Raw genomic sequence first — 19,351 nt, forward strand, 5'->3', positions numbered from 1 at the left:
TGATACTTTGAATATTACATGTTAATAACTTGATTGGAATTATAACCTTGAGTTGACAGTTTGATACTTTGAAAATTTTGAGCCAGCCCTACCCCCAAGGGCTGTAGGGTGGGGCTCAAGGGAGTCAGTGTGCTAAAATTTCTTCATTTTCCTTGTTTAGAATCAGAGGTGCTAGTTTCAAATCCTTTTTAGTCTGAAATCTGTATGCTTGATATTGAATAAGGTGGTTTTATTGTTTTTTGTCTCTTTGAATAATATTTCTGTTCATGTTAAAAACGAAATCAACTCTCTGTATAAATATATCAGGTGACCGTTAAGGCCCATGGGCCTCTTGTTATCTATACATTTAGACAGGGATCAAAACTTCTAAATCACCCTTAGAAAACATTTTGTAGATTTACAGACGTGAATATACTTTACCTTTATATGTGGCCTAATTCTTTCACAAAATTTAAATTCATATTTATAATTAACTTTGATACCAAGCCAAAATCTTCTAACCTTGATTTAAACTCTTTTGTTTCCATGTTGCAGGACTGCGAATTGGTCCATCAGATCAATTCCACAATTTTCTTGATCATATAATTATAACATTGATGATGGGCACAATTTGTCAAACCTTGATTTGAATTCTCAAGTTCCTGCCTGATACAAATGTAAAAAACACTGTTTTTCATTTTACAGGACTGCCCGTAGTAATATTGGCCATATTCTATGTAGTGGCCTTTAACCTTTACAAGTATGTGTATTACATGCCTGTGGATTTCATTTATGGAGATGTCAACAATAATGGTGAAATGTAAGTTTGCTTGAATGTCAGAAAGTTTTACTTATAATTAGTGAAGCCCAAAACTTGCATAAACTGTATAAATCAGACAGGATTTCTGCTATATTATAGGTCATCTATCTATAGATTAGAGTATTTGCAAGTTAAATCTAAGAATCCCAAGAAACCTGTCCTCCAAGAAAAGGATTCAATTATTATTAAAAAGTTATTTTAATTATTTTGTGATGGAAATAAACAATATAATATTGATGTAGAAAAGATATATAAATTGTCAGCTTTAAATGTTGAAAACAAGTTTATGAAAATAATGTAACATATATGATGTCACTATAGTTGTATTATGATTTCCATGTAGAGATATATCTACTTTGAGATTACTGGGAGTAACTGCTGACATTGACATTATATGTTACAGGTGTTTCATCACCAATCCGTATGCGGCCCTGGGGGGAGTCATTCTCCCTGTGCTGCTGATGCTGTTAGTGGTGGGTGTGGTCTTTGTCAAGGCGTTCCAGGTCACCCCACAGTGGCAGGCCTACGACGACATTTATAGGGGGCGTTATAACATAAACGGTGAGTGTCAACATATCATTTTGAAATGTTTATTTGGTAATATTGACAGGGATTATGTTTTTGGTTTATTTTCCTTTTCTTCCTTTCTCTGTATTGGGATAACTCTTCCTGACGCTTGATCAAGAACTGGCAAAAAAAGATACTTCAGTTCAAAATGTTCAGAACCACATAAGCTGATGTTCTGAAATATGGCGTCATTTCAATGCGATATGCTGCAACATTAAATTGATATTTTGGTCAGCTGAAGAATATTGCCAAAATGCAGTCACCATGTCACTGACACACTGCTTCACAGAAAAATGAAGTTATTATATATAACCAAACTTACTGTAAACTTTGAATTCAGAGTGAACCTTCGGTATACAGTTCTTTTCCTGCTCTTTAGAAATACATGTACATACTTTGTAAACTTCTAACGTATCTACAAAAACCTGTTATATATGTGTGTTAAATCGGTAAGAAAAGTAACTCGATACACTGTACAAGCCCCTACTCAGCCTATAAAACCTGCCTGGTTGAATGTTTACAGAGATCCGTACACTTCTGTCCTTCTGGGCGGTGATCACCCTGACATGGCTGTGGGGAGGACTACACATGGCGTACGGACAACTCTGGATGCTTGTTATGTTCTGTATATTCAATTTACTACAGGTGAGAAAATCAGGAGATTTGCCAAACGTTGTCTTACTTCATATAATAATAGGGATAAAAAAGGTCTGATTTAATCATGTGTGTATACTGCTTTAAGACCTTTCTCTGTACCCATGAAAAGTTGTCTTCAAAAGATAGATGGTTTAGCAAGACATGGAATGCACTAAGAGAGGTTGAGAAAAAATTATAAGTTGAACCTCATATTTATATCCTGAACAACATGCAACATAAATTTGTCTCAACCTGTCTTAGTGAGACAGGTAATGTTAAGACAAATTTGATCATATTACTAAACGTGGTATGCTGTCCTGGATATAAATACCAGTGCAAGAGGTTCTAAGTTGATGGTTACTCATTAGTTTTCTATCAGGACGGAGTTTACTGTAATATTTGTTGATTACAGGGTATATTAGCCCTAGTCCTGTACACAATACTACGTAACCCGTGTGTACAGCAGTGCTTCGGGCCACAAAAGAAGCTGTACTCCATCTCGGCCGATGCCAACACGGGTACAATGTCTGGTGGGGATGACATCCGCCACCACATGGCTTCTGTAGAGATTGGCAGCCTCAAGGGATCTAGGGCCTCTCTACTGAATGATGTGAGTCGCATATACAGATTATTTCATGTTTTTAGCAAAGGAATTCTAATGATAAGTAGGTTTTGTTTGCTATATGTGATTTTAAACAGCACTGGTCTTAAAAGTCTTTTGGGCAGATTTTCTTCTCAACAATGTTCAATATTAATTATACATGTATCAAACTTAAATTTTGAAAGAACCTTTCTCAATGAATGTATCTACAACAGTAAAAGGGTTTGATACAGTAGTAATGAAATATTTGCTAATTTCATGTTTACTAAATCTCTGTATCATCTGTTTTATTGCAGAGCTGGGAGCGGGACTCCGTTCCTTCCAAGAGTACGATGAAGGTGAAGCGACAGCTGGCATCCAGTGGTAACATTTACGTGACGCCACCTGTCCTCGTCCAGTCTACTGACGGAGACTACACCACTGATAAAGACTTTGATGATTTACTGTACGCATTAAAGACAGATGGCAGTTATACTGCTAGTGATGTCAACAGTCTGGACTCGGACAGAATATCAGAAATATCCAGCAAAGTAGATAAATATGAAATGCGACGTATCTCTATTGCAGACACACATTTATGAGTTTGAAAATTTTGTATACCCAGTAATTTGTACGCTGATGAATTAGTTTATTGTATTGTGAAATATCAAAAGTATGTCAAAACTACTCCTATTTTTTGTATTTTCAAAATTATTGACAAAGATGTTCTCACTTTTTTCTTGAGTTGTTGATATATCAAAGGTTCTACCTAGACAAAATCTGAATTAACTGTTCTTGAAGTACATATAACTATTTCATCATTACTTTTTTGGTCGTAAATTATCAAAGGCTATTTCGATAGCCATATCATGAACTAACTCACTAAACTTAAGTACATTTAAAATCACAACTGTATGAAGGCCCCGTGAAGGTCAACAATGACTAGGCTCATACATACATGTATATGTCAATCAATCAGTCACGTGTGTCGGCTCACACTTAACACTTATTGTGATACATTTTTGTTATGTTTGGTATGACATGTGGTGCAATATTTTAGCTGTTACCTTTCACTAAAGTGTTATTATAGCTCACCTGGGCCAAAGAACTGGTAAGTTTATGCTGTGGCGCATCCGCCTCTGTCAATTTTTCATTCAAAATGCTACTAGTCCAAAACAGCGGAGTGGAATTTGACAAAATTTGGCCTTGAGTTTCCTTGGGAAAACAGGAATAAATATTGTATGTATGGTGGGTGTGACTACCCCACCTGGGATAGACGGAGGGGCCGAATAGGCAAAGTATATATTTAAAACTCTTTTACTTTGTGGATTAAGAGGGTTTGACTTAATTTAATCTTCAGCATTGAATCTTAGATTCCTCCTTCAATACGAAAGAAGGGATCTAAACCAAATTTGATGTAGAGTATTCTTAGGTCAAGGGGATTCAATGTTGTATAAAGGAGGCCCCCAACCATCATCCCATCCCCAACCATGGGGTATAGGACCCAATATTAAGGAAAAGGTGTTGCTGAGACAGCTGAGCCAATATTTACTGGAAAATATATTTTACAAAATTTTGCCATGATTGCTGAAATATCCAGGTGAGCTATACAGGCCCTCTGGTCTTCTGTTAAGTTTACAGTGGATTATGTTTCTGAAAGTTAGTTTTTTGTCCCTCAGCTTCATTAGTTTTACAATTTCATCAAATGATCTCAGAAATGTACAAATGATACTTTTTTGAGATCTATAAATAGATATTAAATAAATAAAGGTTGGCATTGTGCAATATATTTATTAAGAAAGTACAACCCTTAACATGTTTCTAATAACTATTAATGATATGTCCTGCCCGGAGGTGGAACACTGGTTTGTACAGCATTTTATATATGGTGTGTTACACAGAAGTTGTCATTGTACATTTTCTCTACGTTGTTACGTATATAATTCATACGTCATCATTTTGATGCTCAATATATACAATATTGTCAAAACTTTACAATAAAATTTCTATAAAACAAAAACTTGAAAAATTGTTTTCAATTGTATTAAACTTTGTTCACAAAACATAAAAAAAATCTACCCGTCATTAAGGTGACATTACAACCTTAACCCTTTCAACACTAGACCATAATGGACTCATCCATATCAATGCATGGTAGTGTCTACTAAAGTTACATAGGGGTGAAAGGGTTAAGATCTATAAGTCAACAGGATCAACACAAAACAATGGATCTGTAAATCTCCATACTTTACCAGACACTAACGTTTCGTGTAAATTTCGCAAGCAGAGCATAGCACAGACACATTTCAAACAATACATAAATTAATGTATATCTGTTCACTTTGTGAACTCTAACCCTCATTCAAATTCCTTAGATGAATAACACAACAAAGTAATGCCTACAAATATGGTTTACAGTACACAAGAACATTGACTTAGTATCAAAATACGGCACCGGTCAACCTGAGCTCTGACATATATATACTGGTAGGTATGTAAATTAATATAAAACTGAATGCCGGTACAACTCCAAACAAGAGTACATTTTCTATTTATAATCGGTGATCTGAGTTTTTCCCCAGGACTCGGAATATTGACACTTTTGAAGTGACATTGTACTGAACACATACTGGTACATACATATGAGGTTTCAGCAAAATCTAACCAAGAATTAACACAATGACAACTGAACGAGTCAAATAAGATAATCATTGGCAGCAAAATAAATCCTCATCCCAACATGCACCTCCCCATTTTATGAAAGTTACAAAAACATCACTATAAATGCCAGGGAAATGAAAAAATATATAGGAAACACAATTTATTTAGGTTTGAGAAAATCCATCCTCAAGTCTTTCTCAACTTCTGGAGTATTCTCATACTAACAACCCATGATAATGTTATCAAGTAGTAAAAAGATGATAATTGTACTTATTAAACAGCACTGTCATATGACCTTGAAATCGTAGTTATCACACAGACAGTACTGTAATATGACATTGAGATTGTATTTATCACAGACAGTATACTTTAAATGTCCAAAACTGTCAAACCGGTCTTTTCCACTATTACTAATGTTTCAGCTTCTTGGTACTCACGGCTGCAAAAAACGAATTTAAAATCCTCATCAATACACTTTAATAATTGATCAAAGCAACAGATTAAGTACTTGATTTCGCATATATTTTACCAATATCAGAAAACATCTTTTGTAACCTGTGCGTTTAAGTTTTACTTCTTTGACAGACCACTGCATTGGATTCCATTGCATTTCTTTGTATGAATTTATAGCCAAAACATACCTGTAATCATTCTGTATGAATTTATAGCCAAAACACACCTGTAATCATTATGTATGAATTTATAGCCAAAACATACCTGTAAACATTCTGTATGAATTTATAGCCAAAACATACCTGTAATCATTCTGTATGTTTTATAGCCAAAACATACCTGTAATCATTCTGTGATAATACATTAAAATTTCTCAAGATTGATTACAAAACTGACAAACTATTTTAAGGTAGAATATCTTATGATGATTTATCCTTGAAACAATCAAATCTCTTATATAGTACAAGTTGAAGCAGAGTTTTGGATATAGCAAATTATGATCCCCTCCCATATCATGACTGTAATAATTAATTTACAACAGCAGGCAAGTGAATTGTTTTCTGTATATGTGCCAAATTTTTGTTACATCAAAATAACTAGGGGTATGTCATACTGATTGTGACTATACACAGTGATCACAAGACCAAATTTTGTTGTGCTTCGAGAACATTCAAACGGTTTGCAATGGTTCATGCACATTATTGGACATAGTTACGTTATCTTGGTTGTTCAAAAATGGAAAGAACAGTAAACAGTGAAATATGGAGCCATGTGTTGCAGGTGTAGAGTTACAAGACAATGAAATAAAATAGAATAATCTAATGGCAGTTAAATCTATTGGATTTTGTTTTCTTCTTGAACTTCATAAATGAGTTTCTATAAAGATTTGAGCTCTACCTGGCAATCCTCTGTGATACCTTGACTTTCTTGGGGTTTAAAATATTTGTTTCATGCGAGACCTACCTTTGACATAGCAAACCTCCGTGTCTACCCCTAGACTGATCAGGTAACTCAGCCACAAAATCTGTTTGTGAGAAAGGCGATCTCCAGGACCCTTCACTTCACAGATCTGAAATCAAACAATATACCACTCAACAAGTTAAGACAGCACAGAAAAGTGTGGGAAAATTCAGTTACCTTCTTGTGGAAACCTAAATAAAATATCTATATATCACCATGGAACACCTAGAGGGTGAAAACTGATCTGAATTTTATACCAAAGTTACAAATAACGTTAGAATGTTACTACCAAGGTACTTTGCCTTTGTTAAACTTGACCTTGGCCTTAAAAAGAAGTTACTTCAAGTTGTACACGATACACCATCTGATGATATATAATTTTGTGAAAATATCTACAGACACTCATTATAAAGATGTCCTGGCATTAGCACCAAAAGATTGGATGAAGAAGCATCGAGAAAACCTTTAGTTTTCTTCTTATTACCAGTTTCACCGACTTAAAGACTAATGGAAAAAGACCTACGTTGCAGTCAAACTTCTATCTATGAAACTTGAACCAACCTTGACAGTTTTATTATCAGTGTTCCACAGGGTCAGGTCTGGGAATCCACCCCTGGTCTGACGAGGGTTACAAGCATACCTCTCGAGGATACCCGCGATCACCTTCCCACCAAAACAGGACACCAGACCCTGTCAACAACAAAACAAACATTCAGCTTAAAAGATATAAATACAACATATGTTTATTACATCAGCATCGTTTTGGAGAGTTCCACAGTGAAACGAAAACTTGGAACTAAACACTAAAAGGACCAATATGTTAAGATGACACAGGTTTTAACAGAAATGGATACAACAAGGCCTAGGCTTTAACACAGACAAGAATGGAAGTGGTTGTGTTGACTGGCAGCCTTGTTGTTTTTCATAGATTAAAGCTTTTAAACGATTTCCAGGATACAATGGCACAGAATAGTTCTTTTTCCAAAATTTTTAATGAGTGTATTCTTGTTTTTACGAGAGAAAAGATAAATCTGCCATTACCTACTAGTATCTAGGGAAGGAAAGTTTGCACACACTGAAAACACCAGCACTTCACAACAACATTGGTGTGATTGCATCATCAATTTTTGCAGTGTAACCATAGCAAAATGGGATTGTATCATTCATTTTGACACGGTTCACCGTAATCCATTACAACTATTTTCTTTATAGTAGAAAGCGCTGAAGAAAAATTATCAAAAGAAAGTGCTGATTTTCAACATTTTTATCCCGAAGGTTGAGATTTCATAGCCTACATTATTACGAAGAAGTGATAGATTCTCTGAGACTCTTACCTTTGCATGGTCAACACCTGAGAAACGGTCCCAGCTCATGCCACACATCTCTCCCTCATGTTGTTCCCAGACATCGGACACCATCTGGTGAAGCTCCTGACAAAATGACATTTCAACATCTGGTCAGCTTATGATACAGTAAGTAGTACAGGATCCTACATGGTGTCCTGATATATCTCATAAAAAAATATTTGTTAGCGCTCCATCATGTTTTAAGTATTTTGGGTTATTCTTTGGACTTTTTTGTTTTATGTCCATAATTTTTTAACATGTAATACAAACGGACAAATTCTGTTTTCTGATGATGTATAACTAAAATAATTTACGTCACTTAATTAATCATAGATGTAAGAATCCACCTAACTTAATTAATCATAGATGTAAGAATCCACCTAACTTAATTAATCATAGATGTAAGAATCCACCTAACTTAATTAATCATAGATGTAAGAATCCACCTAACTTAATTAATCATAGATGTAAGAATCCACCTAACTTAATTAATCATAGATGTAAGAATCCACCTAACTTAATTAATCATAGATGTAAGAATCCACCTAACTTAATTAATCATAGATGTAAGAATCCACCTAACTTAATTAATCATAGATGTAAGAATCCACCTAACTTAATTAATCATAGATGTAAGAATCCACCTAACTTAATTAATCATAGATGTAAGAATCCACCTAACTTAATTAATCATAGATATAAGAATCCACCTAACTTAATTAATCATAGATGTAAGAATCCACCTAACTTACATTTCTATTTACATGTTATCAAAAGATAAATCATCTGGACAAACCAGGAATCAAACTTGTATATAATATGACGCCCTTTTAAACATTAAACAAGCTGCAAGTTAACAATTGTGTAAACTCCATAGAAACTAGGTACACACGTACCTCCACAGAGCTGTGTCTCAGTGTGTCCAAGCGCTGGTCAATCTTGTCCTGGCGACTGGAGTAGAAGTGGTCACTGTGAAAGTCAAGGGGCATAACTTGGAAGTTGGAGTGAAAGGCATCCGGAATGTCACGGTAGATCATATCCCAGAAAAACAGTGTAAATAGACTGCTTACTGTAGAACCCTCGGCATGTAAACCTGACAGAAACAATAGAGGATTAAACTTCTTTTTCTATATAATGTAGTAAGTACGATAGCAAGAGCAGAGCAGGGGAGTTACAACAATAACATGTGCTTGTCACATGCCATAGTATTCATCGAGACTCGCTGTATAATGTTAAATAATTAAACTAGCAAGGTGGATGATGTGGAAATAGCTGACGGATGAAATGACAGATGCATCAGAGATGGAAAATATTGTAAACAAGGCAGGTGAAATAGCAAGGAAGTAATGCTCAAAAATACAAATCGCTCACCCAGTCCAGTCGGTCTTTGAACATCCTGACTAAAGTAAAACTTTGATACAAAAGTATGAAGTAGTTTCCTTGCAGATGTGATGTTATACATCAGACTAAGGCAACACACTAAATATCAATAAATATATATTAGTATCATGATATAACAATTTAACACCGAGCCTACGCAAAAATCTTGTCTCTGATAAATCTAGTGTACTGACCATCTGTGTAACCGTTTTGACGATAGTGCTCCATTACAAGTTGCTCCACTCCACAAAACGTCAGGTCATCAGGGTCCCCCTCTGACCCTGGAGTGGACATCAGGAACCGAAACCTTGCTCCAGGTACGTTGTCTGGTAGCACTTTACCGTCCAGGAACACCTTTATATAACAACAACACAATCAGCTCTAAACAAGACTAACAATTCCTGATTTACATGGAGCTTTTAAAACAAAACACTGTACCATTAAATGCTCTGTTCAGGTTTGCTTTGCACATTACAAAGTTAACTGAAGCCATTTTTACAATGAACTATATAGGTTATTCTAAATTCTCATCAACAAAATGTAAGGATAAATTTCTGTTCTGGTAAAAAATATACGAAGTCATTTTATAGCAGCGTTATAACAGGTCATTCCAACACTTTATTACTCATAGTTGAAAATCTTAAGAAAAGTGTTTTCAATTATTTGTCTTGAAACGATCCTTGACAATGTTTTAATGAAGAGTAAAGATATTTTGAGAAAAACTGTTATGGTGTTACAAAAACAAAATGAATATGAAGACCTTAAGAATATACTAAATAATATTTTAAAACATTTAATATTAACACTGTTTTTCTTCTAATATTAGCTACATGCTTTTTATTTCCATTTCGATTGAAAAATATTGATGTCACTGATATGTCCAATCACCTCAGGGTAGTCTAAGACAGGTTCATGGTGAAAGTTGAGCAGCTGGTCTTTAAACTTTGACTTTGGAGCTGTACAGATTTTCTCGGCCCTTTGGAACACGGCCAGTCTGTGTCCTGTACGGAGGTACTCGTCTTCTAGGCCTTCTCCAATACACTTTAGTGCCTGTATCATGAGGGGAGAACATTTCAGATGTAAACAATAGTTTCTACAAAAACGTTTTACAAGAATCTTTTAAAATGTGGAAAATATGTTATATCTGGGGGGAAAAGGAGATACTTTGAAAATATGAAATTAATAGCAAATTCAGATTTTTTGGAGAAATATTATTTCATGATTTTAAATCACATCCACGAAACAAGTACAGTATAAACACATCCTGTTCAAAACCAATAAAAAAAAATCTGTTAATTCTCAAATAAGTTTTTCATTTCTAAGATAAAGCTTTCTACTTAAAATGAAGAGAATCATCAATAGAATATAACTGGGGACGTTTGTAGATACCTTAGCTGGCTGTTTGAGGTGAGCGTCGTAGTTTATGGCAAGACGTTCCCACCAGTGGCCACGATAAGTTACGCAGTAGATCTGCTGACTCAGCAGTTTTTCGAGGAGTTGGACTGCCTGCGTGTAATCCTTCCGACGCTGTAGTATCTCCACCCCCTGGTTCAGCACTCTTACAAACACACCACATGCCGTGTAGGACCGGAGGAAAACTGGCAGACTTTCATCATGACTGTTAAAGAAAAAGAGAACAAGAGGCCCAAGGGCCTTAGCGGTCACCTGAGTTATATCATAGGTACTGGTAGCTTTATTTTATTGTTTAGATGTGATGTGGAAATCAGCATGTAATCTAAGTGAAATACAATACTTGTCATGTCATCAAAGGATAAGAATTTTTAAAAAAATTGGTAAATGTTCCCTTTTGGGCCCCACCCTAGCCACTGGGGATGGGGCAGGAATCCCAATTTTACATTGTAATACCCTCATCCACCAAAGATGATTCTGACCAAGTTTGAATCATTTTCTGCTGAAAATTGTTAAAATATACCCAAATGTGTTATTTCCCTATAATTGATATTAACAATAGTAAACTTTACCCCCTCCCCAAGGGGGAACGGATGGCTCTGGGGTCAAGAAATTGACAATTTCAATAAGCTCCTAATGATCTATCTATCCATGCACTGTAATTGATTGTAGTACCTCCGAGTCTGGTGTAGAGGATTTTTGAAATATTGGTTCATTTTCCCTTTGGGGCCCCGCCCTGGCCCCTAGGGTTGGGGTAGGAATCCCAATTTTACAATTTGAAAACTATCTTCCTCCAGGGATGATTCTCACTGAGTAAGAATAATTTCCTACAGATGACCTAAAAACATCATTCTCTCACACACAACATACCACATCTAGGGCGAGAGGAAATTATTTGGCATTTGTCTTTTTTGTTTTCAGAAAATGATATACATATATCACCCCTCACACACACACACACTGGGTAGAGAATGTGACAGCCTACTTAATGAAACCTTTCTATATCTGCAGAGTAGAAAAGTTTGACCGTTTACCTTTGAATGGCTTGATCCTGTAACTGTTTGTCATACTGTTTCTCTGCTGACTGGTATATATCAAACGCTCGATCAAAATCCTTTTTCTCTAGTCTGGTGAGGATATCACTCTCCATTGTTACAGCAGTGGCAAATCTGAGGAAAGTATCTCTGTCCCCGAATATACTGGTGCTCTTGTTCACTTTGTAACCTGGATACACCAATCTTCCTATGTTAACTTGCAGCATCTGAAACCTTCAAAAACAATCACTTATTCATTATAGCTTTATGGCATACCAGAGTATAAACATTTCTAACAATTTATTTTTCGATTCAAAATTTTTGTGTGAAATAAAAGCACCATGAATTCAAGAATTATTAAAAAGTTGTCATTGTTCTTAAAGTCAGAACTCAAAATACTGAAATAAATGCTTAAAACATCTTAATTATACATACAATTCTATTTCACAACACTATTTATTTGAAACCTACCACTACAACATTTAGGACCAAATAAACTCTATTACTACAAACTTCAGGACCCAAAGAAGTCTATTATTACAACCTTTAGGATCTAATGAGCACTATTGCTACAACTTTTAGGGCCCATTGAACTCTATTACTAACAACTTTGGGACCCAATGAACACTTCTTCTACTATCTTTACAACCATGGAACACTTGTAATACTACTACAATCTTTAGGATCAAATGAACACTGATACTACAATATTCACGACTCAATGAGCACTACCGCTTCAGCCTTGAGGACCCAACAAACACTACTACATGTACTAAAACCTTAACAACACACAGATTATTAATACTACAATCCTCATTACCAATGAACACTACTACTACAACAATCAGGGCCCAATGAGCAATACTTCTACGATCTCAACAACTATAGGACCACTACTACCACTAGGTCCTACATATTAGGACCCTATAAACACTATACAACAGATGAAACTTGTTACTAGTAGTGTACAGTACAATGCTTTATATTGTGGGTCAATATTGTAGAATAGCACTCGAATTGAATTACCATGGTTTTCACAAATAGTTTGTTGCAGATAAATTCAAAACATAAATAATTTTCAATCATGAATACCGTAAATATTTGCATATTGTGCACACTGATGTATAATGCGTAAGTACTTTTTGTGTGAAAAAAAAATCACTCACTCACTCCCTTTTGATTAATACAACTTTACAGTAATTCAAATCAAACTTTTCATTAAGATCTGCAGTTTATTTTAAATTATATAGTATTAATTTTCTTCAATTCTCATAACTAGGAGTAAGGAAGGTCATATTGTACTAAGATACCAGCCAAACAACACAAATGTCTTTGATCAAGATTTCCCAGATATTGGATGGGAGATCACTTTTTACAGACTTACAGTTGTTGTCCTTGACTACCGGTACCGTTGTCTTCATCAAGAATTGTGTCATTCAAAGAGAACAGCATCAACATCCTAAGGAACACGGTTCTTGGCTCTTCCATCAAGTGTAGACAGCAACCCAGTAACTTCTTAGCTCTGTCCAAGGAATATTAGACCTTTACTATAATTGTCTGATGGAGACCGACTAGTATGTAGTAGTATAACATGTTACATTCAACAACAGGTGAGAAAAGTTACTTGAATACATAGAACAAAAACTTGTACAGGTAAGATAGAACAAAAACTTGTACAGGTAAACTTGTACAGGTAAGATTGTATAGTATACATTTGTTAATGTTCATAAATGAAATCGTTCATAATTGCAGAAATAATGAAGGAACGGTGTGTTATGTGAGAATGTGTGTTCGGGGAGTGTCACTGGAGACGACACAAAAGTGGTATTTTGTAGATTTGTGTAGCGGCCTAAGTATATATGTATATAGGAAATACTGAATCATTTAGGAGAGGTTTAATAGCTATGTGCATGCATGTTGCAAACTGTCCGCATTGTGGCTGCCATTTTTGTCAGAATGATTGTGGCGGGCATCGTGTAATTGTAGTGCAAGTTGTAAGTGAAATGTTTTTACATCACAAAGGAACCAGTATGCAAATCTCTGTAAAAAAATAGGTAGCTTCAAAGACAACTGCTATTAATGTTGAAAAAGTTCCAATATTATAAGACATGGTTATAGAATTTTGTTCAGGTGTATATTTACTGACACAAAAATATGCAGGTAGGAATTTAAATGTATCGTAAAAACTCATGTAATTTGCGCACTTTTTTTGAGAAATTGAATGCCCAAAGTGGGGGGTGCACAGAATACATAAGTGTAAGCAATTTCAAGTTTTTTTTGCATGAAAAGATCGACGATTCTGGCAGACCGTCATCTTGGACACGAGATAATCTCCCTTGGTACACGGAACTCGAAGACAAACGACGATCAACACATATATATATGTCAAACATCAATTAAAAGAAACAATTGATAAATACTGTGTTGTTATAACCTGAGTTTATGTGAAAAGTATTATTAAATAGGTAACTGTTAACTGAAAGAAAGTTTAGCCAATTACTATGCCAGAGAATCGCCGATCAACTGGGTTAACTGTGACCCACCTGTTAAGCATGGTACTGGAACCCCCGCAGCCTGCCACCTTGAACATGGAGCCGATCGTGCTCTGTCTACTCTTCTTGATCAACAGCTGTATTATGTCAGGCTTGTTCTGATTGGTCACATTGATGTGATAGGTTTTAGCCAAAGTTTTCAAATCTCCCGCAGATAAGATGTTCAAAGTCACCTGAAGGTCAGTCAGACCCTCAGCTGCAACATAGTAACCAGTTCATTACATACATTGAAAATGTATTGAGATGTGTTATTTTAGAGAGGAATAGTAGATCCTGCTTACCCGGTATATGCAAATTCAATATGTCATCTGAGGGGATCCTATATGCAAATTCAATATGTCATCTGAGGGGATCCTATATGCAAATTCAATATGTCATCTGAGGGGATCCTATATGCAAATTCAATATGTCATCTGAGGGGATCCTATATGCAAATTCAATATGTCATCTGAGGGGATCCTATATGCAAATTCAATATGTCATCTGAGGGGATCCTATATGCAAATTCAATATGTCATCTGAGGGGATCCTATATGCAAATTCAATATGTCATCTGAGGGGATCCAAAGAAAAAAATATTAATTGAGTGGCTTCAGTTTCACAAAACACCATGACTTATCCTTTACCTAACCTAAAATTCCCTATAGGAACTAGAAATGTGTCCAAGTCATGGATACCCATACTTCAGAAATAGGTTTGGAACAGAGATGTTGGACTGTTGGAGTTGTGTGTACCTGTCTGAACAAGTTGATGTTGGGCCAGTTCCGTCACAACTGGTGTCAGATCATCCTCAATTTCTGGATATTTTATTCTGGTCAATGGTAGCCATGTCAACTTTCTGGAGAACAGACGGATATACAACTTCTGGGCAGATTCTGGAAAATGGATGATAAACAAGTAGATTTTTTTAGAAATATACTGCATTGTACAATTCAATCACTACTTAATCAATAAAAAAATGGAAAATTATTTTAGCAATGAATGTTTTAGCAAATGTTGTTATGGTCCTATAACACACATTGCTATTGATGACAAACTTAATAAAGCCTGGCAAGTTTGTCAGCAATAGAAATGCGTGTTATAGGACCAAAATAATATTTGCTAAAATATTCATTATTTATATTTACATTTTGATAGAGTAGATAAGCTTTATTTAGTTATTTCGAGCAGTTTTTGAACAGCAAATCAAGTGTTGACAACAATGAAATTGATGATGTCTCACAATATAGATTGATAACGTTACAATAGCAAATGTTGTTATAGTCTCATAACAACGTTTGCCTTGGCAACACATGACAATGGAAGGATGCAGAGCAAATGTAACAAGCAATGTTACAAATAAACATTATGTTACATTTTAGGCTTTTTTTAAACAAAATGATTTTTATTACCCGAGCATGTTTGAAATTCTCCAATAAACTTCATATCTTCTTCATTGAAAAGTTGTTGATAGTCCGACTCTCCCAGTACTGTTGTCATGATCACTTTAAAGTTTTCATGGTAGTATGGTGTTTTGTACTTCTCCTTCAAGTCCTCTCCCACACTCTCTGTCTGACTGTCTGTTGTCTGGCTGTCCACTGTCTGGCTGTCCATCGTCTGGCTGTCAGTCGTCTTACTGTTTTCCATCTGACTTTCACTCTGACTGTGAACTCTCACAGTTCCTATTGACTGAGAATCTTGTGTTTGGCACTCCTTAATATCTAACTTTGGATCTCTTCTACTGTTGGACATTTTAGTTTTCTTGATTTGAATTTGCTTTTCGGAAATGTTCTGTTTGATTTGGCTATGATCATGACAGTCTGACTGTTTTAATAGTGATTCACAAGATGTAGATGGAGAAATGGGCTCCACTGTAGCCACAGTTAGTTCTTTTGACGAAGTTTTATTTTCAGAACCACTTGCACATGCATGTTTCGATGCATCCTTTACTTCTGTATCCCTCATACACCTCTGAACATTTGTATCACGAGTCGTTCCATCTTCAGTCCTGCTAGAACATTTCACACTCTTTGAGGACTCAACTTTTCTGATTTTATGCGGCGCTTTACTTTTATGATGATCTACAGATGTACTGCTCTGTCTTTCAGATTTGTTCATTATTTGCTTTTTCAGCAATTTCGTCTCATTTCTTTTCTTTTTATCTTCGGTTACAAAATCTTCCAGATCCTCTGATAACTTCCTTTTCCCGAGAGACAACCGTATAGACCTTCCGACTTTTAGAGATGATTCCCCATTATCAGAGTTTACGTTACAAGTGTTTTCTTTCTGTGATGGAGATTCCTCATTGTCAGCTGTTTCAGCTTTTATTTCACTGTCAACTTTCACAACTTCATCTTCAAGTAATTTCTTTGAAACAGATTGCTTAAGGCGTAATCTTGAAGAGCTTCTCTTTTTTTTAAAGAATGGAGACGTTGATTCTGGAATAGACATTTCGGAGTCATCATTTTTTCCAGACTTTTCAAAATATTGACTTTCCACTTTAACTACGGTTACATCATCCGAATCGGAGTTATCACTGGAATGATCTTGTCCTATGTTGGAAGACATGCTTGTAGATCCCCTGGACACACCAGCAGACTGCTGTTTGAACATGGCTGTTATCGTCTGAACACCTTTTGGGGGTGGAGATTTGTTCAGCTTCTGTTTCCCCCATTTCTTTGGACTTTTCCCTATCCCTTGAGGTTTCATTTTTGTTCTGAATAAATAAAGGGAAAAAATCAAAAACATTCAAATTTGGTCATAATATTAAAGTAAAATTTAGCGATTATAGTATATCAGATAGGATTATAACAGGTAGAAATTGGTTCAGAGGTCTTCCATGGTGTGAATCCTGACTTGACTTGTCCAATTTCATTTCTCCAATTCTTAGGCCCTGTAATAACCCATTTTTCCTGAAGAATTGTAGCTGTAATTTCCTAATTTCATATGATACTTCCCTTCATTTGCAGCTATTTGGGGGAAAAAAATCTTAAACTTATTTTAAAATCTTTTTATGTTCTCTGAATTATGTAGTCTCTGTAAAATAAAATCTAGTGAGATCATAGGTCAAGAATTAGTGAGATCACAGGTGAAGAATTAATTTTTTACTTTCCGATTCTTAATGACTTATTGTATTATACATGTGATCAATATTTAAGTTGAGTTTGTGCATGGAGAAATAAAAACGTAACACATGTACATATTGTTGCCAAATTACTGTTTTGTTTGTTGGTTAGTCAAATAAATAAAGCTTCTGATGAAAGAAACACTCTTATTTTTCATAATAATGCACCATGTACATTAGTGTGTGTTGATATCAAAAGGTTTTGATAAATACATTTAGGAATTAGGCCTGTTATTATAAAATAGATAGACAAATTACAGACCTAGAAAACACAGAGATCATTTTCGGGCCAGAAAATGGCCAACAAAAAAATAGGTTAAATTCCATGCTCGTGTAAATTCAATGAAAAAAAGGAGTAGTGTGTGACTTCTTATTATTGAGACCATTTTCATTGACAGAAACAAATACAATGAGTCGCGATCGGATGTGACTTCTTATTATCAGGGCCATTATATTTGTATTAACGCAGAAACGTATATAACACATAATATGGCTTTATACGTAAACGTAAACAAATTAAATGCCCGTGGAAACTACCCGTACGAAGGTGAAATTTTTTTTTTTTAAAAGAAGTTAAACGGATATTTATGATTAATGCTTAAATTTTCCGAGATTATCATGTACTCCACATCAATTTTGTTCTAAACCAAATTAAGAATGCAAATTTCATTTATCATACCATGACCACTGGCAATGATTGCACATTCAGCAATATTTCAGACGTTTTGTTTGAGGGGCCGAACTTTTAAGAGTTTATCAATTTATAGATGATTGACAGTTTGTAGCTGTAGGTTCGATGGGATCATTAAGATGGACACTGTCTTTAACTTGCAAGTCACAGGACAGAAGTTTGACATGTAGAATTCACCAACAACTAATCTTTACCAAAATAAACTTGGCGCTTTTGAAAAAGAAATCCAAAACATCGGCATCATTTAAACTCTTCAAAATGGAGGCTCTGCATTAGAAGCGCATACGTAACCCTGATCAAAAATCCAAACTAATAAACCAAATAGTCGACTACCGATTCCGGATTTTTACCGTATATAACCCAAAATGCTCCATCGGTTTGCGATAAACACAATAATATAAATCCTGCAAAATGACACCAACAAGCACTTTTAAAGAAGCAGATTCAACTTAAGTTTCTTATTAAATCTATTTTGCATAATGTCGGGCAACAATATCTAATGATTGACACAATGTATAATTAGCAGGCATTCGTTTTATTTTATATTATCAGTAATGCCATTTTTTAGAAGAATTAGCTTTTAGACAAGAGACCTAAAGGGTTGACTAGCTAGATTTCCAGTAATTTAAAGAACTCCAACAGCTTTTAAAAAGAAGAGACCGAGAGCCAATATTATACTCACCTTGACATTTAATTATAAGTAATCATGTAAAATTATCTAAATAACTTATTTACAGTAAGTCTTCAAGGGTGGGGCCATACCCTGGAGCAAATGCTGGTAGCATTATTGAATTTGTCTCTTCCAGCACAATGAAGCATGTATCATTTGCTTATCTCTTAATTATTTGCAATTCTTCTGTTTAAACAGCGAGATATTTTTAATTGAAATGCCCAGCAAGTAAATATCTGCATATCATGATTTTATTCTTTCTCTCCGAGTGGGGAATAGGCCCATGACCATGCAAGTCCGCTCTAACTGTTTCTGTCCTGAGCTGATCTTGCTGCATCTATCCTTGACCTGAAACCCAGATTTTCCCCAATGGTTTGATCTCTTTCATGTCTCTTTTGGCCTTCTACTCTTTCCTTTTCTTTCTGGCGCCCATCCGAGTGCAATGTGTGGGTGTGCATTCGTTTCCATCCTTAGAGCATGTCCTTACCATTGCCTTTGTTTGTTTGTTT

At 35.3% G+C, this 19,351-nt stretch overlaps 2 protein-coding genes across 4 annotated transcripts in view; one reads left to right on the forward strand and one right to left on the reverse strand.

Moving 5' to 3' along the window:
- Nucleotides 1-3,522, forward strand: part of LOC110445605 (G-protein coupled receptor 98-like) — a 106,547-nt gene extending 103,025 nt beyond the window's left edge. Inside the window, exons 61-65 of the mRNA XM_021490289.1 lie at nucleotides 685-799; nucleotides 1,203-1,360; nucleotides 1,890-2,011; nucleotides 2,415-2,612; nucleotides 2,900-3,522. Coding sequence (XP_021345964.1) covers nucleotides 685-799; nucleotides 1,203-1,360; nucleotides 1,890-2,011; nucleotides 2,415-2,612; nucleotides 2,900-3,184 — 878 coding nt within the window. The 3' untranslated portion in view covers nucleotides 3,185-3,522. The remainder of the gene's footprint in view (nucleotides 1-684; nucleotides 800-1,202; nucleotides 1,361-1,889; nucleotides 2,012-2,414; nucleotides 2,613-2,899) is intronic.
- A 102-nt stretch (nucleotides 3,523-3,624) lies between these two features.
- LOC110445606 (fanconi-associated nuclease 1-like) lies at nucleotides 3,625-18,503 on the reverse strand. 3 transcript variants are annotated; one of them, XM_021490291.1, is made up of 14 exons: nucleotides 18,367-18,503; nucleotides 15,770-17,073; nucleotides 15,113-15,253; nucleotides 14,370-14,574; nucleotides 13,211-13,348; nucleotides 11,827-12,060; nucleotides 10,772-11,000; nucleotides 10,271-10,432; nucleotides 9,577-9,736; nucleotides 8,899-9,095; nucleotides 7,991-8,086; nucleotides 7,218-7,346; nucleotides 6,660-6,765; nucleotides 3,625-5,682 (listed from the first exon to the last, which is right to left on the reverse strand). In XM_021490291.1, the coding sequence occupies exons 2-14, from the start codon at nucleotides 17,064-17,066 to the stop codon at nucleotides 5,654-5,656; spliced, it is 3,123 nt and encodes a 1,040-aa protein (XP_021345966.1). In that variant the 5' UTR covers nucleotides 17,067-17,073; nucleotides 18,367-18,503; the 3' UTR covers nucleotides 3,625-5,653. The 3 variants fall into 3 exon arrangements, with proteins under 3 accessions (XP_021345966.1, XP_021345967.1, XP_021345965.1); XM_021490292.1 differs by having other exon boundaries at nucleotides 18,161-18,503; XM_021490290.1 differs by having other exon boundaries at nucleotides 15,770-18,503.
- Nucleotides 18,504-19,351: the final 848 nt, after the last annotated feature.

Source organism: Mizuhopecten yessoensis, unplaced genomic scaffold (assembly GCF_002113885.1).
Source record: "Mizuhopecten yessoensis strain PY_sf001 unplaced genomic scaffold, ASM211388v2 scaffold2329, whole genome shotgun sequence".
In the NCBI taxonomy this organism is placed as follows: Eukaryota; Metazoa; Mollusca; class Bivalvia; order Pectinida; family Pectinidae; genus Mizuhopecten; species Mizuhopecten yessoensis.